Consider the following 24,045-nt stretch of genomic DNA (forward strand, 5'->3'; position numbering starts at 1 on the left):
TTTTGCCTTACCAGGGGAAGAAAGAAGTGCTTTGTCTGTACGCACTGCCACTGCCTGAATACCGGTAAAGTTAAATTAAGTAGTAATGACATTGGTTGAATACCGGTAAAGTTAAATTAAGTGCCGGTAATGGTATTGGCTTGGCAGCCGAATTCTGGATGCCTCGTGCTGACGTCATCGTGCATGCCCTACACGTGATCACTTCAGAAACATTAAAAAAAAAAAAAAAAAGAAAAAACACTTCAAAAGACCCTGGGAAATTCGGAAATTAAAGGGGCCACTCGGGAATTCGTGGCACCCCAATATTTTGCCCTCAAAACTGGCATTTACCGAGGAACTCGGTACAGTTGAGAGGTCTGGTGGGGAGCCTTGAGCAGCCTACCTGTCCTTGGGGGAAGTGACCCCAGCACAAGAAGCTGTAGTAATTGGTTGATTTGGACCATTTCTAGCTCTTTTGTAGTTCACTGTTTAAAATCTGCGTTTGCATGGCTTTGCGCGGTTGTGCGCATAGCGCAGCGCCGATTAACCAAGGTTAAACTTTTTCTGGCTCCGCCAAGTCTGCTCTTCAAATTTTCCCTTAAGGAAGCTCTACTCTTAGTATAACCAGACTACTCTATGTATTATAAGCCTAGCACTTGTTCTCAATACTTGTCTACTAAGTAAGCACTCTCGTACTAAGTAAAGCACTACATCTACTTACCACCCCTGTGAATACCCACTTCCCTTAAAGGTATACCACTCCCTTATACTGTTCTAGCATGTCGAGTGGTAGATTACTGGCGTCGTCTCCAGTTCAGCTGGTCAATCTGGGCATCTTGAGACAATGCTACAATTGTCTCATGTACACAGACAACCCTCTCCTCCTCCCAACAAACACAAATACATGTGAGAGATGCAACTATATAGCCAAACTGGAGGCTGAACTCCCTCAACTCAGGGCTGTCATGACCAGACAGGAGGAGATGGCAACCACACACACAACAATCCCAGTCCCACATAGACCTACCACAACTGCAAACCAAACACATAAAAACACAAAGACATACTCGGAGGCTCTAATAAAAAACTTACCAAAACAACAGAGGCTCCCAAAGCAGACATCCAAAAATCCACCACCTCAAAACAAAACACATGCAACACATACTTCAATAAATCAGTGTGTCGACCAGTCGCAGCCCTTAAGGCCAAACACCTTGCCTGATACACTAGTAATAGGTGACTCCATAGTCAGCCACACTGATGTCCCACTGACCAGGCTGAACAAGGAGAAGGTGACTGTGAGCTGTCTATCGGGAGCTAGGATCCGCCACATAACACACGAGCTCAGGTCACTCCAAAGCAAGTACAAATATGACTCCGTCATTGTCCATGCTGGTGTGAATGACCTGAGATGTACCTCCCTGGACTACATGAAAAGAGACATAGAGGAGCTCTCTGATTATGTAGCCCAGGCTGATATGACCCTGACCCTGAGCAGCATCTTGCCCTCACCAAGAATGATGCCACAATACAAAGACAAGATGATCAGCTTTAACAATTGGCTCAAGTACTGGTGTCATTCTAAGGGGATCCAATGTCTGCCTGGGATGACATGTTGGACAAGCCATGCTGCTTCGCAAGGGATGGCTTACACCTGTCACCACTAGGCTTCCGGATATTGGCTAAGGCTCTTGCCACCCCCATAGTGCCTTTTTTAGGCAAGGCTCAAAAGACAAACCCACCTCCTTAGAAAACAAAAATGGAAAAAAACTAAGGGTAATGCTGCTCAACGCCAGAAGTCTAAATCTCAAGATACAGGCACTTGATGCACTCCTCAGCATGGAGAACATCGACGTCTGTGCAGTAACTGAAACCTGGTTCAAGGCTCCTGAGAGCACCTCAGCGCTACCAGGCTATACCTCGTATCATTCTTTTTGGCCCCAAAACCCGGGCCGAACCACAAAGGGAGGGGGAGTGTCCATATTCATAAAGGACACCCACACCTCCAGGTTAGTAGCAACACATGAAGCATCAGAGACCATACAGGTGCAACTAACCATAGGCAAAACTGCTATACAACTGGTAGCATGTTACAGACCACCCTCCCAATCTCAAGAACCTCACTCAGCCTTCCTGAAGACATTGGAGGATATGAATGTATCACAAAATACCATCATACTGGGAGACTTCAACTACCCAAACATAGATTGGGTACATTATTCTAGCCCTAATACCCTAGCCCAAAGGTTCCTGGAATTCATAAATTCAAATGCACTGGAACAACTAGTCACCTCTCCCACTAGGGGAGATAATATACTAGACCTGATCATCACAAACATGGGGACAAAATGCTCCACACCGGAAGTATACCCCTCACTAGTGAGATCTGACCACAAACTAATCACCCTGGATATACATATCCCACCTCCACCCCCAGCACAAAAGACCACAGTGAAAAACTTCTCAAAAGCAGACTTCACTCTTCTTAAGACTGAGATGGTATCCTTTAAGCCCACTGTGCCAGTGGATACCACATCCCACAATGCCGAATCCTTCACAAATGCTTTCTATGGACATCTCCAAGAATGCATGGATCATGCAATCCCAAACAAATCCAAGTCCCTCTCCACCAAATGTAAGCGTCCTGTCTGGTGTTACTCAGCCATAAACAAATTGTATAACAAAATAAGGAAGCTACTGCACGTCAGAGCGAAATCCCATGAAGGGAAGACATCTCTGATCAACATTAGCAGAAAACTACGTTCTCTCATAAAAACATCCAAGGCAAACTTTGAGAGAAAAATCGCTAAGGACACTAAAGATAACCACAAAGCCTTCTTCAGCTATGTTAGAAACCTGGGCAGAAACCCTCAGATATGCTCAGAGTTGGTTCACAACAACAAAAAATACACTGAACCCACAGATATTGCTAACATTCTGGCTGACAGGTTCAGTGCAAATTTCTCGCCTCCTTCACCCCCAAAAGAAGAAATACTTTTCCCAGCTGAATGTAATCTCCCTGTCATCTCAGATGTCCAAGTGAGAACCGCCCTAAACAAAGCAAAAAACACAGCATCAATGGGACCTGACGGTATCCCGGGGTGCGTGTTACGTGAACTCCAAGAGGAGCTAAACCCACACAAAAAAATGCTATTTAACCTTAGCCTTACTTCGGGATATGTACCTGAACACTGGCGTACAGCAACAGTGGTCCCACTCCACAAGGGGGGGTGCCTCTGCAGACCCGGGAAACTACTGCCCCATAAGCTTGACTAGCCTGGTCTGCAAAGTTATGGAAAGAATCATTATGGAACTCATAAACGGAGACATAGGGGACCTACAGATGCTTGACCCCACCCAGTTCGGCTTTGTAAAGGGCAGATCCTGCCTTTTAAACCTGGTTGACTTTTTTGAAACAGTCACTAGAGCCATTGATGAGGGCAAAGCAGTCCATACAGCATACCTGGACTTGGCTAAGGCCTTCGACACAATACCCCACTCAGGCATCATAGATAAGCTAAACAGCTTAAAAGTAAAACCTTATGTCACTAGATGGGTTGCAAACTGGCTAAAGGACAGAACCCATAAAGTTAAAATCACTGGAGCAATGTCAGACTCAAAGCCAGTCACAAGTGGTGTCCCACAGGGATCTGTTCTGGGACCCCTCTTGTTTGGCATTTATTTCTCAGATGTTAAAGCAAACATGGGAGGGCTGTGGCTGACAAAGTTCACAGATGACTGAAAACTAGGCGCCATAGTCAATACACCAGCAGATACACACATCCTACAAAAAGGCCTCACTGAAACGGACAACTGGTGCCGTAGTCACGGCCTTAAACTAAATGCCAAAAAATGTATAGTCATCCCTTTTGGAAAAAACAAAGTACCCACAATTTATCACATAGACAGCAACCCACTGAGTACGGAAAAAGTAATCAGAGACCTAGGGACCCAAGTAGACAGCGACCTCTCATTTGACACCCACGTTGCCAAAGTGGTTAGAAAAACATTCTATCTTACACACCTCATCATGAAGGGTTTCACATCCAGATCCAAGGATGTCATTGTACCCCTATATTCCTCCCTCATCAGACCCATGATTGAGTACAATGCCCCATTTGGTATGTACCTCACCCGGCACTTGCAACAGCTGGAGAGATCACAAAAGTACCTCACCAAAAGGATCAAGGGTCTCCAACATATGTCTTATTCTGCCAGACTAAAGAAACTTCAGCTCTATTCAGTAGCATACCGCCTGCTCAGAGGTGATCTCTGCCTGATGTACAAGGCCATGTCCAATCAGGATCTGATGGACATGCCCCACCTCAAAAAATCCAAATCCATCAGGACCACGAGAGCTAAAGACTTAAACCTCGGCACAAGTATGAATAGGACATGCTGGAGGGATAGATTCATAACCCAGAGGCTTCCCATGCTTTGGAATAGGATCCCAGTTCATATTAGGCAGAGCCCCTCACTGACTCTCTTCAAGAGAAATCTTGATGAGTGGATGGGAGATTGTAAGTTTACTCCAGGGGTCACATCTGTGTCACTGCTAGACAGGGGCACAGTAAACTAATTCTGTTATATAAGGGGACCTTCACTGTGTCACTACTAGACAGAGGCACAGTATTCTAGATTTATTCTGTACATTTTTGTACCATTTCATGGGGTGGCAAAAGCCACATCACTATGGCTAGGCTTACAAATGCCCCAGGGCAGATAGCCTAGTACTATACTATGAAACTATGAAAATATCACCACAAAACTTCTTACTTAAATGAAGGTGACAACTGTAAAACCAAAATAATCATTCATTTAGGCTCACAAGAGACCTTCTTCAACATACAATCTGCTAAGATAAGAGAGGTAATGGCTAGAAACAAATCACTCTGGTGCAAACAGCTTAATGAATAAAAACAAATAAAAAAGTGACAGGGAATCTAGATGTGCTCTTGTTTTGTAAACTTCTGGAGCCAGCAGACAAAACAATGGAATTTTCAAAATTCAAAGAGACTGTTTATAAATATTTGTTGTTCTTCAAAATCCTTCATATATACATTTACCCGAAGAATGAACACAGATAAAAGTTGCGACAAAAATATGTATTTGTTCTAAAGTGTAGAGTCCTCTTTTTGTCACCATTCTACCCAAGACATTAAGCACTGTTACCACTCTATCAGCACTGCCTGTTAAAGGAAACTCGGTCACAATCAACTAAAATAGTAAGAAAAAAATTTTACTCTGCACACACAATATATAGTACCACAGAACAACACTGTCCACCTAAAGTACCTCACTATAGACAGCTTTTGTTACTGTTAAAATGAAACTAAGTGTAATTTTCTAAATCTGCAGTATGTGACATATCGTGTATCACACATCGCACTTATATGCATAAAGAATGAAAGTTAGGTTGTCAGAAATGCATACTGTGCACCCACTACACATAGTACGCACCTCACACATAGACCAGTTTATGCTGAGGCACTTAAATGCAATCTTCACAAACCACAAAGACCTCCAGGGCACTCTACCTGTAAAAATTATCTTCAGCAAACCAAAAAACATTCAACAAAAGCAACACTGAAGACTACACACAACCACACTCAGTGGAGCCTCAAATGAAAGCCCATAACGCAAGCCAGTGCACTATACAGGACCTTAGTCATAGGGGACTCCATTATGCGACATACTGATGCCCCACTTACCAGGCTGGATAAAGAGAAAATAACAGTCGTTTGTTTAGGAGCCAGGATCTGCCACGTTCACACACACACACACACACACACACACACACAACACACAAACACTCAAGTCAGTACACCACAGGTACCGGTATGAGTCAGTCCATGTAGGTGCAAATGACCTGAGGCGTACCTCCCTAAACTATACAAACAGAAATTAGAGAGCTCACAGGCTATGTGTCACAGGCTAGTGTCTGCCTAGTATTGATCAGCATACTACCTTCATCAAGAATGGTGCCACAATAAGAACAAAAGATGACTGACTTTAATAATCGGCTTAATTTCTGGTGTCATTCTAAGGAAAATACAATATTTGTCAGAATGGGAGGATAAGGTTAACAAACCATGGAGATACACACTCCTCTACTCAGTATCATACAGATTGCTCAGAGGTGATCTGTGTCTCACCTACAAGCCAATCTCAGACCCTGCCCTACTAGATATGCTCCATATTTGTAAGTCTGACTCCTCGCACATTACCCACTCAAAAGGCCTGAATCTAATATACAACTTCAACAAAACCTGCTGGAGAGACAGGTTTGTCTCCCAGAGGCTGCACCATCTCTGGAATAGACTTTGCATACACATCAAACAGAGTACTTCGCTGACCCTCTTCAAGCGCAACCTTGATGAGTGGATGTGCAACCACAAATTGTCCCAGGGGTTCTACCTGTGTCTCTCATTGACAGGGGTGACAGGTGCTGACTGAGGTTTCTTTTTGGAGACAAACTCTTGGCTAGGCTTGTAATGGGTCCAGGGCCGTTAGCCTAGTAACCTCCTATGACCCTGATGTCACTCTCAATAGGCTGTGTAAGGAGAAAGTCACAGTCAGTTGCTTATCGGGGCAAGAATTTGCCACATTACACAGGCACTTAGGTCATTGGACCACAGTTACCAATATGACTCGGTCATAATCCATGTGGAAGTAAATGACCTGAGATATACTTCCCTAGACTATACGAAGAGAGACATCATGGAGCTCTGAGACTATGTTTCTCAGGCTGTTATGAGCCTAGTATTGAGCAGCATTTTACCTTCTCCAAGGAAGATGCCACAGTACAAGCAAAAGATGATTACTTTAATAATTGCCTTAGTTTCTGGTGTCATTCTAAGGGGGTGCAGTATTTGTCAGCATGGAAGGAGATGGTTAACAGACCATGATGCTTTGCCAGGGATGGTCTGCATCTCTCCCCTCTAGGTTTTCAAATATTAGCTAAAACATTGCCATCCTCCATAGTGCCTCTTTTAAGCAATGCCAAACTGAAAGTACTTCTGACATAGCAAATCAAAACCTTGAAAATACAAAGGTATTACTGCTTAATGCTAGGAGTCTAAACAAAAACCTCCACTCCCTAGAATCTTTCTTTACCCTAGAGAATGCTGACATCTGTGTGGTCACTGACACATGGTTTAAAGCCCAGGAGAGCACACCAGTAGTGCTAGGTTATAATGCCTTCCACAGATTTAGGCTAGCTACTTCACATGCAGGGACTAAAGGTGGAGGAGTCTGTATTTACATAAAAGATAAATGTACTTCAAGGTTGGTCAAACAGAAAAATGCACTTGAGCTGCTCCATGTTCAAATCACCATATGCAAAACCCAATACCACTTGTTTGCAAGCTGTAGGTCCCCCTCTGTGACCCATGAAACCCATACCATGTATTAAAACTTATTAGAAACACTAACCATCCAACCCAATACCATTTTCATGGGTGACATTAATTACCCCAGTATTAACTGGGAATCTTATATGACACCAAACGTACATGCACAGAGATTCCTGGATTTTGTAAACACAAATTCCCTGGATCAGATAGTCAGTACATCAACCAGCGGTGCAACCATACTGGATCTGGTCCTCACTAATATGAGAGAGTGCTGCACACCCCCTACTGTAATGACTTCTCTGGTAAGGCCTGACCACAAAATGGTCTCCTTTGAAGTAACAATAAAACCTGGACCCTCAGCTAAACCTGGAATATTCAGCAACTATTCTAAGGTTAACCTGCTGCTATTAAGTGAAAATCTGGCAAAATTTAAAGCCCCCATAAACCCTGAGAACACTGCTGCCTATGAAGAACTATTCACAGAAACCCTGTGCAAGCATGTTAATAGCTGCATAGAGGCAGCTGTACCCACCAGGAAGAAGCACAGAACTCACTCAAAAAACAAGCCACCCTGGTGGAATCACAAAATCAATAGCCTGTATAACAAGAGGAAGAAAATAATGGCAAAAATTAGGAGGTGTAGCACCCAGCAGGATAAAAGCACTCTCATCAAAACTAAACAAACAACTCAGAGGACAAATAAAGTCTACCAAAGCCAAATCTAAGGTAAGTTTGGCCTCCCAGGGCAAGGACAACCACAAAGCATTCTTTAACTGTGTCCACAACCTCAAAGGCAATACACAATTGTGTGCCAAGCTCATTGTAGATGGAGCCACCTATTCTGATCCAGAAGACATAGCAAACCTCTGGCTGATAAATTCATCTCCAACTTTACCCCCTCTCCCCCTTAACCTTCCATCAGGAAATATCATCAAATATAACTCCCCTACTATCACTAGGGAACAAGTCATTATTGCTCTCTCTAAGACCAAAAACACTGCATCAATGAACCCATACATTATTCCAGGATGCCTTCTAAATAGCATGAAACATGCTCTATCAGGACCTCTGGAGTTACTATTTAACTGTAGCCTCCAAACAGGTTTCGTGCCTCATGACTGGAGAATGACAACAGTCATCCTTCTGCACAAAGGTGGGCCATCTACAGACCCTGGAAACTACAGACCCATAAGTCTCACTAGTCTTATATGTAAAGCTATGGAAAGAATTATCATGGAGATGATCAGTAGAGATATAGTAAACCTGCAGACACTGGACTCAACCCAGTTTGGTTTCGTCAAGGGCAGATCTTGTCTACTTATTCTGGTGGACTTATTTGAGAAGGTCACCAAAGCAATGGATGAGGGTAAAGTCATTCACATTGCCTACCTTGACCTGACCAAGGCATTTGATATAAAACCCCACTTGGGCATTGTTGACAAACTCAAGAAATTAGGTACAAACCCATATGTCACCCGGTGGATAGCCAAATGGCTCATAGACAGGACCAAGGAGGTTAGAACTGGGGAGTCCACCTCTACAAAGAGGCCAGTCAAAAGTGGAGTCCCTCAGGGATCAGTCCTTGGACAGCTCCTTTTTGGCATTTACTTGTCAGATGTCAAGGCCAATGTCAGTGGTCTCTAGCTGACTAAATTTGCAGATGACTGAAAATTAGGAGCTGTCATTGACTCTCACACTGACACAAATTTTCTCCAGGAGGGGCTGACAGACAAACAACTGGTGTCAGAGTCATGGACTAAAACTAAATACCAAGAAATGCATAATAGTATCCTTTGAGAAGTCATCCATCCCTGGTAACTATCATATTGACAACATACCCCTTAGAGTTGACCCAGTAGTCAGAGACTTAGGGACACACATAGATAGTAATATAGCCTTTGACCATCATGTGTATATAGTGGTGAGGAAATCATTCTATGTTTCACAACTTATAAACAAAAGTTATGGCATCCAAGTCCAAGGAAGTCATTGTTCCACTGTATTTGGCATTCATCAGATCTATCATTCAGTACAGTGCCCCCTTTGGTATGTACCTACCCAAGTATATCCAACAATTGGAATGTCCAGAGAGGTTCCTCAATAAAAGAGTACAGGGCATAAGTAAAATGTTCTGTGCTGACCGCCTCAAGACCATATGCCTGTGTTCTGTCTCCTACAGGCTTTTGAGGGGAGATCTATGTCTGGCATACAGGGCATTGTTAGACCCCTCTCTGATGGACCTCCTGCATATCTACAAAACAAACAACACCAGAATTACCCATTCTAAAAACTTAAACATTGCCTGTGATATAAATAGGATCTGCTGGAGAGATAGGTATGTATCCCAGAGACTACCACATCTACGGAACAGGTTCCCCATCCATGTGAAGCATAGTTCCTCCTTAACCCAATTGAAGTGCATCTTGGGCAATTGGATGGGAAATCAGGAATTCATCCATGATTTGGCACCTATATCTCTAATGGGTACAGTTAACCTGTAAATAGTTTGTCTCCCAGGCCCATGTTTACACTTATCAGGAGTATCAGAACTTGTCAGAGATTTGGGATGTATTGCTAGGCTTAAAAAGGCCCTTGTGGTCTTTAGCGTAGTAAACACCTATGATGGTCTGCACCTGTCCTTTCCTGGCTTTGGAATCTTGGCTAAAACAATGTCCTTCCCCATACAGCCTTTTCTGGCAATGCCAAACTGACAAACCTTCCAACATAGCAAAATCAATCCAAGTAAATCTAAAGGTGTTACTGCTCAATGCCCAGAGTCTAAATAAGAAGCTCCATTCCATCCAAGCTCTGGTCAACTTGGAGAATGCAGACAATTTTGCAGTTACCAAGCCATGGTTTAAAGCTGATGAGTGCCGTAGCAGTGCAAGACTTCAATGCCTTTAACATATTTAGACCAGCAACTACACAGACAGGGACTAAAGGTGGAGGTGTCTCAAGCTAGACTAGTAACAAGCATACCTCTTGGTTGGTTAAACAGGATGACATGTCAGAGTTGCTCCATATACAAACTACCTTGGACAGAGTTTCCATACTAAATCCTAGTAAGCTATAGGTCACCCTCCATGCCCCAGGAAAATCATAGCTCATACTTAAACTTCCTGGAAACACTCTCCATACAACCAAATACCCTACTTATGGGGGACTTTAATTACTCCTGTATAGACTGAGAATCATACTTGACCTCAAATTTGCTGATACAGAGATTCTGGACTTTGTACACACAAAAACCCTAGATCAAATAGTGCACGTGCCCACTAGAGGTATAAACATGTTGGGCCTGATACTCACAAATATGGGAGAACACTGTACACCACCCAGTGTTATGTCCTGTCTGGTAAGAACAGATCGCAAAGCGTTCACCTTTGAAATAAAAATGAATTCTGCAACCCCAGTAAACTCTGTAACAGTTAGGAACTATTCCAAGGCAAACTACCTTTCATTAAGCAATAACCTCTCAAAATTCCAAGCCCCTCCAAACCCGGATAACACAAGCGTGTGCAGAATTGTTCACAGAAACTCTGTACAGCTATGTAAATGGTAGCACAGAGGTTGCTGTACCTATCAGAAGTAAGCCCAAAATAAACTGGTGGAGGGTCCAAATGGTGCATACTGTCTACATTGACCTGGCTAAGGCATTTGATACAATGCCACACTCAAACATTGTAAACAAATTCATGGAATTAGGCATAAATCCCTATGTCACACACTGAATAGCCAACTGGCTCACAGAGAGGATCTAGAAATTAGGTTTTTAGAGACCATCCCCAAAAAGAGGCCAGTCACTAGCGGAGTCGCTAAGGTCTCCGTGCTGGGTCTCCTCCTCTTTGGCATCTACTTCTCAGAAGTCAAAGCCAACATCAGGGACCTCTAGCTGACCAAGTTTGGAGATGACTGCAGGGTGCAGTCACAGAATCCCCCCAAGTTACTAATAACTTATAGGAAGGTCTATTGCAAACAAATAACTGGTGCCACAACTGTGGCTTAAAACTCAGTGCCAAAAACACACAATACTACATTTTGAGAAGTTAGCCATTCTGGGAAACTACCTCATCAATAAACCCTTAATAGTAGACCCAGTATTCATGTGTTTAGGGATGCTTGTAGGTACTGACCTGGCCTTCAACCAGTATGTGGCTAAGGTGGTAAGAAAGTCATTCTGTATCGCTCAACCTATAAGTAAGGGCATGGCATCTAGGTCCAGAGAGGTCATCGTGCCACTGTATTTGACCTTCATCAGACCCATCATCGAGTGTAACTCCCCTTTGGTATGTACCTGACCAGGCACATGCAAGAACTGGAATGTCCACAGAGGTTCCTCACAAAAAGAATACAGGACATAAACAGAATGTCTTATACAGATTGCCTGAAAGCCTTATCTCTTTACTTTGTTTACTATAGACTGCTGAGAGGTGATCTGTGCCTGGCATACAAGATGTCCTTGGATACCGCTCAGATGGACTTTAAAATTACAAGATCTAAGGTCTTAAACATTGCTTATGACATAAATAGGACATGTTGGAGGGACAGTTATGTATCTCAAAGAATTCCCATTCTATGGAAAATACTTCCCATCCAAGTGAAGCAGTGACCTTTTCTAACCCTACTCAAACATACCCTGTACCAGTGGATGACTAACTGAAAATTTACCCCAGGTCTGGCACCTATGTGTCTGATGGACAATGCAACCATTAAAGTGTGTAGGTAGGAAGGGACTGCTTGTCAGCAAGACTTACTTTGATTCATATTTTGTTGTCTTACCTTTAATTTCACTGTTGGTTGTTAGAAAGGCATACATTTTAAGCAAAGTTCTAGCTACCCCAAGGGGCCTAGACAGCTATAAATTTACACAGACTGCAGAGACAAAAATCCTGAGCATATCTAAACAATCCTATCTTGGTTTGTGATTCACTGTGGAGTTGACTGGTAAGACAAGTTGTATTTGAATTTATATTGTATTTGTTATTACTGTTTTTCACTGTTTGTAGCCTTTGTAGGTAGGAAGGGATTGTTTGTTAACAAGACTTGCTTTGATTCATATATTGTTGTTTTACCTTTAATTTCACTGTTGGTTGTTAGAAAGGCATAGGTTTTAGACAGGCAAGCTCTAGCCACCCGAAGGGGCATAGACAGCTGTAACTTTACAAAGACTGCAGAGAGGAAAATCCTGAGCATATCTAAACAATCCTATTTTGGTTTGTGATTTACAGCGGAGTTGACTGGTAAGACAAGTTTTATTTGAATTTATATTGTATTTGTTATCACTGTTTTTCACTCTTTGTAGGTAGGAAGGGACTGCTTGTTAACAGAACTTACATTGATTCATATTTTGTTGCTGTACCTTTAATTTCACTGTTGGTTGTTAGAAACGCATAGGTTTTAGACAGCCACCCCAAGGGGCCTAGACAGCTATAAATTTACACAGTCTGCAGAGAGGAAAATCCTGAGCATATCTCAACAATCATATCTTGGTTTGTGATTTATTTAGCTTTACTGTTAAAAAGAAGTGTAGCTGTGAGAGATAGTGAGCAGAAGCTACCGCACGCCTTCAAGCACAAAGTAAAGGAGTCACAACTATTGTCTGGCCTGTAGAACTTGTATGCTCATAACAACTTTACTGCACTTTATTATTTAGTTGTATCTTGCTGATGTGATTTTTGTCACATAAGTTGATTTAAGTTCTCTTTGAATTCTCTGGATACTAATATTGGTTATTCTTTTCTTTTGCAATATTTTATTCATTTGAAGCTGAATATGGATTCCTTAAATGAGTATGCAATTAACGATTTGCTAATGGACAAATATATTGTACAGTGTAATAAATGTTATGCATATTTAAAGATAACAGTTGATAACACTGGTGATCTGTGTTTCCCATGTCAGAAGTTGGATGATTTGCTTACCATTGTTAGAAGTAAATCTAGACTTAATGATGATGATTTCACTTGTGCAAATGGCATGGCTTGAACTGTTGTTTCATATATTAATGACTGGACTGATGAACTAAGTAATGTTAGGCATAGAACAAATAGAACACATTTAGGAAATGATGCAACTATTTTCTGCAAAGATCATTCAACCCTGTGAAACAAGACCATGCCCCTGACAACTTTGGAATCCTGGATGCAAGTAGTCAGCAATCTGGGGATCCAGTTTGTTTATAAGGAAAGAAAGAAAGGAAGAAGTTCTCAACAAATAAGGAAGAAAAAGAAACTGATTAATGACTGTAAAGGAAAGAGAATACGTAGTAAAAAGGACACTGCTTCGTTATGCAACACACAGGTGACAAGAAATTATGATATTTGTCTGTCAGAAAACCTTCAGTCTACAGAAAAAGGCATCATCTTTCCAATGGAGAAGGTAGAAAAAAGAGGCAAGGGGCAGGTGAAAAGGAAGAAATCAAAATTGAACATGGAATGACTGAAAAACTTTACAGTAAGAAAAAAGAAGATAAAGACAGATGTTGACCACACGGCTCAAGCTGTGGATTTACAATACCAGCTGGATGAGAATTTAATACACAATGAAAACAGTAGGCTTAATAAGACTAATAGTGATGAAGATGTATCCTTCGTAACAATTGATAGAGCAGATATTACTGTATTGGAAGCTGAAAATTCTTCAGAGCTGGCCAGCAAAGGTATTCTTGTAATTGGAGATTCAGTTATTAGAGGAACTGATACTTAATATTTGCAGAGATGATAATGAACATTGAATAGTGTAATGATTGCCAGGAGCAAAAATAGAAGATGTGAGACAAGCCTTGGAACGCCTTAATGTAAAGAAGTATGGATCTGTTTTTATTCATGTTGCTACGAATTATGTCACCCGCAAAGATTCTCTGACTGTTAGTAGAGAACTGACAGCCCTCTTAGATAGTATAGCTTGTACTGGTGTTATGCCATATTTTTCACAAATCACCTATAGAAAGGATTGTCAGGTCACTGTGAATGAAAAGATTTTTTGGGTAAATACCTACATGGAAAAAATGTCCTGTTTTAAAAAAATGGAAATGTGTAGAGCATCCAAGCCTAGTTTTGTGCACACATATTCAGACATGATGGTGTGCATTTGTCAAGATCAGGGGAGAGAAATTTTGCAGCAGATATTTTGCAGTATTTGACAAACACTAGGCATGTTTTTTGCCAAGTGGAAAATTTAACAGTTTACAAATAGCAAAATTTGATGCATCTCTGATGGTTGTTAATGCTAGGAACATTAATAATAATTTTTTTTACTGGAAAATTTGCTACGTTCCCACAAAATTGATGTTGTTATTGTTTGTGACACTTGGTTAAAGAACACTGACTGGAAACCAGTTCTGTCAGCGTATAAATGTTTTTACTGTAACAGACATTCTAACAAAAAAGCAGGTGGAGGTGTTATGGCAGGGATTAAAGATAGCTATGAGACCTGTGATTATTACATGTTCAATGATAATACCAATACTATAGACCATATAACTGTGACAGTAAAGACAACCCTGGAACATATAACAAATGTTGGGGCGTATAGACCAGCAAAGTCAAGTGTAAGTGACCTAGAGGAATACACACATTTCTTGCATGAAATATAGGAGGGAAGAATATTAGCTGGGGACTTAAATTTACCAGAAACAGACTGGAATAATACTGATTCAACAATATTAGTAAGGAAATTATTCACAGCGTATATTCAGGAATAACAGTTGCTTCTGACTGTAAAAAAAATAAATAAAACTACCAGGGGACGGAACATACTAGACATTGTTTGTGTTCCCAAAGAAATTACTGTAACTTCAAGTCAAGTTTTACCACCATTGATGTGCAGTGATCATGGGGTTATAAAGGTTAATTTGTTGCTAGATAATTCTGCCAAACTGAAATCTAAGACAATGCACAGAAGGTTAATTACAGACTATATGGAAGCAAAACAGTCACTGTATAAAACTAACTGGAGTGAGGTGTTCAGTGAAATAACTGCAGATGGAATGTGGAAAGTTTTGAAAGAGAAATTATGTGAGTGCAAAAAAAAATGTTTAACATTAGGATCTAGGCATACAACATCAGGGAGGATATATTTCTATAAGAACAAGATATCTGATTAAGGTGAGAGACAAAAAATATAAGAAAATGGAAGAGAGGTCGAACTACAACTTTGAAAACTGAAATAGCCAAGCTGGACAAACAGATTAAGCATAGTGTGAGACAAGATCAAGAAAAATTTGAAGATAATTTATATAAAGATATTGAGCATAATTGGAAACCTTTTTATAGATACATAAGATGTGGAAGGAGTAAAGACACACAAATTGATAAACTGTGTGTAGATTCTAAAATTTATTCTCAGACACAACAGATTATAGATAGATTTACAAAATCTTATGCACAACAGTTTGGCTCCACAAAAGCGGTGATAAATTGTCCGAGTGACATCCGGGTAACTCCAAATATTGGAATCAAATTAGATTACATTGAAAAAGAACTGTGCAAACTAGATCCAAACAAAGCACAGGCAGGACACGGAATTTGTAACAATAACCTGAGAAAACTTCAGCAAGAACTTACAATACCATTATATCTGTTATTCACTAGGTCATACAAATATGGGGAGATTCCTCAAGATTGAAGACATACTCTTATTAAGCCTGTCTTTAAGGGGAAGGGAAGTAGGACTAACCCAGAGTCATACAGACTCTTAAGTCTACTTTCATGTTGTGGAAAAATAATGGAGAAGGTAATATTAGATAAGTTATTGTCAGAACTGGATAGGTAGAGACTTGAAGCCATAAATTAGCATGCATATGTTGAAAACCGATCTATTAACACCTGTAACATGATGTTCTATAACAGTATAATAACAGCTATGAATGAAAAATTGTGCTGTGATGTAATTTAGGTAGATTTAACTTCAGCATTTGACAGGGTCATACACAAAACACTGATTAATGAATTAGAAGAAATAGGTATTGATGTACTCTTGATAAGATGGATAGCTGTATGGCTCACAAATAGGACATGGCAAGTGTCATACAGCAACTGGACAGGCAGAATCCTTGGTTGCAGTCAGAGTGTCCCACAGAGCTCTTGTCCTAGGCCCTTTCTTGTTTAGATTGTATTTTTCAGACCTTACTTTTTCATCTGAGGTGTTCTACAGTCTATATGCAGATGACCTGAAATTGGGTAAACTGATTACATGTGTTACTGATGAGGCATGTCTGCAAAATAACTTGTCTAAATTGACCATTTGGGTACAGGATAATAATATGCTGATAAATACATCAAAAACTAAGCATATGAGATTTGGCAGACATAAACTGAAAGGTGAATATTTAATACGGCACACAGTGGTTGAAACTGTAGACTCATTTATGGACCTGAGTATATGGGCAGATTCAGCTATGAGTTTTTCTAATCATGTCAGCCAGTTGGTTAATGATAGTTATAGAACTATAGGTTGTATAAAAATATTTATAAAGTCTAGGAAATCAAAAGTAATGAAGTCATTGTTTGTTAGTTACGTTAGACCCAAACATGAGTATGGAATAACTGTATGTAAAGCCTATAAAAAACAAGCATGAGTAAACTGGAACGAGCACAGCAGAAATATACCAAGGGCATCCATGGATGCGAAAATTTAAGTTATTATGAAAGACTAAAATATTTGATCTTATACAGTGTCTCTTACAGATATCTAAGAGGAGATCTTAGTCAGGTATATAGGGCATTTAGAGACAACTACCTCTGGGAATGTTTGGGGTTATCAAAAAGTACAAGAGAATCATCAGACAACCTATGTAGAATATTCTACAGGAATATGTACTAACTGGTTCTTTGACAGAGTAGCTGATGCATGGAACAGACTACCAAATTACATTGAAGTAAGCAGTAATTTAGATATTTTCAAGAACAGCCTGGGCATGTATTATGGGAACAAGTGTTTTGGTATATTGGCAAGCTAGAAGGGCATTAGTGCCCGTGTTTGAAATATTTGTATGTATGTATGTATGTAAATCATGCCCTAGTTATCATACACCCTTTAAAATGACCTCCAAGATATAACAACTGATGGGATACATTTAGGTTGCATGACTAGGCTTGAATGGCTAGGCCATTAACCTAGTACACACCTATAAAGGTATGAATACCACTCCTCTAACATGTCACATTCACACACACACACACACACACACACACACACACACACACACACATACATATATATATATATATATATATATATATATATATATATATATATATATATAGATACATACAGTATATATATGGATCTACTTTGAAAGGTCGAACCTCATATAATCTAAATCCATTTTCACAAGATGAAAATAGCGAAAGTTTAAATGCGCAAACAGAAAATTTTTCCCAGGCTAAGTAAAGTAGGCTAGATTCTGAACAGTGTCCTTACTGATAAGTAAATCATATTCTAGAGTTTTACAAATACACTAAAGAAAATAACACAGTATGGGGGAAATGGAAATAGACAATTTCCTTTGAGGCAAAAATCTCACATATAAACAAAGTTTTCAAGAATATCTCCACTCCATCCCTCACACTGACCTCTTGCCACACACACAGATTGTCTTATGGTGAGGTACTTAAAAGAAACCTTCCCAAATCTCAAAGACCTTCAGAGCTTCTTGACTGCAAAACTGCTCCCCAGTAATCACTAAAACATACACCAAAACAGCACCAAACATCTTAAATAAGCTTACAGCCAATGGTCCCCCAAAATCAAGGTCCGTAAGGCAGGCATGTACTTTACCTAATATTCTTATCATTGGGGATTCCATTGTTTGACCCAGAAATGCCCCACTTACCAGGTTAGATGAGGAGAAGATAATGATTAGTTGCCTGTCTGGACCAAGGATCCACAATTTCATAGACGTACTCAAGTCACTGCACCCCAGGTACTAATGTAAACCTGTCATAGTCCATGTAGGTGTCAATGGCCTGAGATGTACCTAAATTGGACTATATGAAGAGAGACATAATGAATCTAACAGACAATGAATCTAACAGAACATTTGTCGCAGCCAGGTATGAGTCTTGCAGGGTAGCATTTTACCTTCAGCAAGGATGATGCTAAAATATGAACATAAAATGATTGATTTTAATAACTGGCTTAGTTTCTGGTGTCACTCCAGTGGGAACCAATATCTGTCAGCATGGGAGGACATGGTCAAGAGACCATGTTGTTTTGCCAAGGATGGGCTGCACCTTTCCCCACTAGGCTTCTGAATATTGGCTAAAACTTCCACTCCCTTAGAGTCTTTTTAAGCAATGCAAAAAAAAAGACAAAACTACTATAGTAGTAAACACGTCTCCATGCAGCCTTAAATTGTTACTTCTCATTGCTAGGAGCCTAGACGGAAAACACCACACCATTCAAGCCCCCCTCACTCTGAATAATGTAGACATCTTGCCATGACAGAGGCTTGGCTTAAAGCCATAGAAAACACTTTGGCAGTAGAAAGCTACAGTGTCCTCCACACATTTAGACCAACAACAGCACAGACTGGGGCCAATGTTGGAGGTATATTGCTGTGCATTAGCAACAAACATACCTCCAGGTTAGTTAAACAGGATGATACCATGGAGCTCATCCACACGCAAGTCACCATAGATAAGGTCACTCACCATATCATGTCTAGCTACAGGTCACCATTTATACTCTTGGAGTCTCCCGACTCTTACCTAAACCTACTAGAGGCCCTCACCATCCAACCAAACACCCTTTTCATGAGTGACTTTAGCTACCCCCTCTATAAAGAAAAAATGTAGTAATAAAGGAAAATTTATACTGCCTCAAACTCACAGGCACAGTCCTTCCTGGACTTTATTAATACAAACACCCCAGAACAGATAGTGCATGTTCCAACCAGAGGATCAAACATACAGGATGTGTTACTTGCCAGTATGGGAGAGTGCATCCTCCCCCCATGACATGAATCTGTCTCCTTTGAAGTAAAAATCAACCTGGAAAACCCAAGTAAACCAGTAACTGTTAGAAACTATTCTAAGGCAAACTGCATCCTATTAAGTGAGAGTTTGTCAAAATGTATGGCTCCTCCTAAGCCCAAGAACCCATCTACCTGTGCTGAGTTACTAACAGGGTATCTGTAGAAACATGTGAATGGTGGCATAGAGACTGCTATACCTACCAGAAGCAAACCCAAAACAAACATTAAAAACAAACCCCTCTGGTAGAATCCTCACCTAATTAGGGTATGTAATAAAAGAAGAAATCTTGTGGCCAAAATCAGGAAGCGAAACTCCCTTCAGATAAGTGCTATCTTATACAACTAAATAAGAAACTAAGAGGTTTGTTTAAGTCCAGCAAGGCCAACTATGAGGTCAGGATAGTCTTCGGCTGTGTCTGGAAACTTAAAGGTAACACACAGCAGTTTGCTGAACTGGTTGTGAAAGATATTATCTTCACTGATCAGGGAGACATAGCAAATCTACTGGCTGATAAATTCAGCTCAGACTTCACCCCCCTGCCTCCCATCTCCACCATGTGAAATCCCGTTCAACATACTTCACTCTGCTATTAGCAGGGACCAGGTTCTGGCAGCTGTCGCTAAAGCCTATACCACTGCCTCCATGGGTCCAGACAATATCCCCAGTTGCCTGTTGAGCAGTCTAAAATCTGAACTATTAGGACCACTTGAGGCACTCTTCAGCTACAGTCTTGGAACAGGCTACTTTCCAAGTGAATGGAGGACCACAGCAGTCATTCCCCTCCACAAGTGAATGGAGGACCACAGCAGTCATTCCCCTCCACAAGAGTGGACCTAGTACTGACCCAGGAACTATAGACCATTCAGTCTAACAAACCTAATGTGCAAAGCCATGGAACAAATTGTCATGGAAATGATAAACAAGGACATCAGTAATGTGCAGACACTGGACTCATCCCAGTTTGACTTTGTTAAGGGAAGATCCTGCCTACTTAACTTGGTAGACTACTTTGAGAAGTTCACCAAGGCAATGGACAGGGTTAAAACATTGTATACTATGTAGCTTGACCTAGCCATGACTTTTGATACAATACCCCACTTAGGCATTGTTGACAAGCTCTCTGAGCTAGGCATAAATCCATATGTAACTCACTGGATTGTCTTCTGTCTCACAGACAGGACCCAAGAAGTCAGGATTAGTGAGACCACCTCCACCAAGAGACCAGTCAGCAGCGGAGTACCCCAGAGCACCATGCTAGACCCACTCCTGTTTGACATCTACTTCTCAGAAGTCAAAGTTGACCAAATACCCTATTTTTTGGGGGGGGGCTGCATGACTGTGCTTGTAAGGGCCCTAGTGGCCATTAGCTTAGTAACAGCACATACAAATCCAACTACTCAGCTGGGGGCTCTCTGTTTGCTAACTCTGTTGGAAAAACATGGAACAGATTCCCAGCTGACTTGACCCTAGAACCCTCACTAATTCAATTCAAAAACAAACTCAAGAAATGCTTCAAAACTCATTGGTTATTTCCTTGCACTAACTAGTGACCTCTCTATTACTTAGGTGCCTTACCTTCAACTACTTCTAACTTTATTCTACCACACCATTTCAGGAAGGGTCAATTGTATAACTGCTGCTCAATGTGTCTTAAACCTGAATGTAATGCTATGTATATATAACTTTGAAAATAATGTTATGTTTACTATATGTGCTAAATGCTGGTATTGCTTATGACTGTAATCTGCGTGAAACTAGCATTTACTAAATGTTTAATGTGTATTATTATCTTGGAGCTTTTCTCCCCGGGCCTCCACTGAAAATGGACATATATCCAGTCGGACTATCCCGGTCAACAAATGTAAAATAAATAAATAAAACAGCCTATGAACTTTTGAAGTAAGTACATGGAATGGAACTGAATGTAGTCTGTCTACTAAGGTAATGCTGAGCATGTAGTTCTACAATCAGAACTACAGTAGATGGTTTTATTGGGTTGTTAGATGTCAGAGCTGGTCAATTGGCTTCAACTGCCAAGCAAATAATACAGGACAGTAAATGTAAGTCAAAAAGTACCTTACTGTTGTTCTTTAGCTATGTGTTTTGGTTTGTTTAATGGGATAGTCCAACTGACAGAAGCTATTTACAATGTAGGTATGGTATGAAAAAGTGCAAAGTTGTACAGCATTAGTAGATATTTAGTATAAGGAATAAGAAATCAGTAATGTTCATGCAGTTTACTAGAAGAGTAATTAAACATTTTTTTATTTTTCAAATAACATAATGTGATATTTAAAAACTGTCATGCCTTCCAATAATGGAGTAATAATGGAAACTGTTTAGTCTGAGCATTGCCAGTCTGTATGACTGGGAATGACGATATCTGTAAGACGAAGACTGTTGAAAAGAAAAGTGTACAGGTGTGTGTAGCACAGAATTTGAGTAATCATATCATAATTTTGCAGTTAATAGTATGTTGCAAAGGGCATCATCAGCAAATTAGTAACAGTAACAAGATGAAAAGTGATGAAATAAGCTGTTGTGTGGAAGGCTGGCATAATGGTTAAGGTGCTCACCTTACAAACACAAGGTGCAGGGTTTGATTCTCACAGGGGTAACTGGCTAGGCTTAAAATGGCCCACAAGGGCAGTTAGTTTAGTACTAATCTATGAACCTATAATCTATGAACCTGTGTTGTCTTGTGAAAGCAGAATGGATGAAATGAACTAACAATCAACCAGTCTTGAAATATCTGTACTGCAAAGATCAAGCATACCCATATATTTATGAATTAATTTGTATTTTAAACTTAACATTTATAGATCTGCCGCCAACTGAATGGAATCCGCTTCACTTGTTGTAAAAGTGCCAAAGATCGGACGTCCATGTCTGTGACATTGGAGCAGTGCACTATATTAAGGGATGAACATGAATTGCACAAAGACTTCTTTATTCGTGCATTAGACTGCATGAGGAGGTATGCAACCTTACTTGTAGTTATGTATCAAATTCAATACAATTTACTGTGCAAACCTTTTTGCATCAACAGTTAAGATTACATTATTACACACAGAGATCCATTGCAGATCTGAAGCACAGCTCAGCAAAGCACAATCATCAGATCTGTTTCACTAAACTGATCTTGGATAAATGCTCTTAGAGGTTCTTTAGAAGGTAAGCTGTTCACCTACATACATTTGGACCTGTCAACACTCTGAAAAATATGAGCTATCTCAGGGAAGGTTATATTTCAGGGGGAGGGTCTACCGTCTTAGTGAATAGCTGATTCAGCAAAGCAGATTTGTTGAATCATATTTTGCCAAGTCACAGACTAACCATTTGTTTTGCTTCTATTGCACTGATTACACACAATCACTTTTTGTAGACAGAGCACCCCAGACACAATATTATTTATTCCTCAGATGCATAAAGTCTCAGGATTATAACTAGATATTAATTTACCAGCATAAAAAAGGTTATTCATCTTTCCTATAGGAAGGGCAAAAATAACAGACAAGGACGTGCTGTTCAACTCTTTCACACCTAGCCTGAATTTCACTCCCCCTGCCACCTGATGAGTTCCTACCTGGACAGTTGTCACCTGAGCTAAAATTCTGACACTGCAGTTTTTCAACCTAGCTATAAACAAATGTATATATCTCAAAAACTGTAAATGTTACAAAAAAAAGTTTAAATATGAAAGTTACTCAGCAAACACTCCTCTTCACAACGACTACATTAATACATCATCCAGAGCTAGTGGTAGTTTTATATTGGACAAGTAATTTGTAAATTAGTTGTTATAATTATGCAAACAAGAGTTAATATCTCTGTCATCAGAATGGATAGACCCCAGTATGACTTTTGTTTGTGCAGGCATGCTCTTCATTTTTGTGCAAAGCAGCTTTTAGATGCCATTACATTTTTGATATTTCTGCATAATTATGATTTATATGCATATCTGCATGTTTAATGGACAAATAAAGGTAAATATTTGCAATGCAGTGCAAGGTAAACACCAGCAATCATTGCCAAGTTTTTCCAGCATCGTGTATGCTTTCATTTTAAACTGTGGAGTAACATATAAGCACCTTCTATAAGTATTGAAATACGGCATATATTCACAATATTTATGGAAAATAACTCACATTTTTTCTGCTATTAAGTATCCTATTTATCCAAGGAGCCATACCTGACCTCTGTGATAACTGGGCATGATGAAATTCTATTCTACAATGCTTACAGGTATACAGTGCTTGAGATATTTACAAAAATATATTTATGAATAAATATGCATATTTTATTACCAAACAAGTATAAATATCTGACAACTGGGAGCAGGCAAAAAACATCAGTTATCAGTGACAATGTTTGCTGCAAGCGTTCATCTAACATGAAGTCCTATATATATATTCTGTCTTGATCAAGTTATTAATAGAAATGTTAATATATCACATGTTCATGATTTTTTTGTCGTTTTTAATTTATCTGCATTTATTTAAACTGTATTCGCCTTAATATTGCTACACACTCAAGTGTGCTCGCTTGTACTGCATTTAAAGTGTTTTTGCTACTGCTTTAACTGCTTTTCTGCAAAAAAAAAAAAAAGAAAAACAAAACAAAAAAAGGTCTAAGCTTGTTTCCTGCCTTTCCTGTAATTAGTCTAGTCCAGATACAGATTTGCTGCATCCAGGACTGTTTTGTAAGTTTCTGAGCCCCCCAGACCTTTCTGT

The 24,045-nt window shown here is 40.1% G+C and overlaps 1 protein-coding gene across 5 annotated transcripts in view; it reads left to right on the forward strand.

Annotated features, from left to right (window-relative positions):
- INPP4B (inositol polyphosphate-4-phosphatase type II B) overlaps positions 1–24,045 on the forward strand; it is a 4,727,932-nt gene that overhangs the window by 4,605,193 nt on the left and 98,694 nt on the right. For all 5 annotated transcript variants that reach the window (XM_044062266.1, XM_044062267.1, XM_044062268.1 and 2 more), the window contains one exon: positions 22,135–22,289. In XM_044062266.1, the coding sequence (XP_043918201.1) occupies positions 22,135–22,289 (155 nt within the window). The remainder of the gene's footprint in view (positions 1–22,134; positions 22,290–24,045) is intronic.

This window comes from Protopterus annectens, chromosome 2.part1 (genome assembly GCF_019279795.1).
Source record: "Protopterus annectens isolate FY-2018-M chromosome 2.part1, PAN1.0, whole genome shotgun sequence".
Classification (NCBI taxonomy): Eukaryota; Metazoa; Chordata; order Ceratodontiformes; family Protopteridae; genus Protopterus; species Protopterus annectens.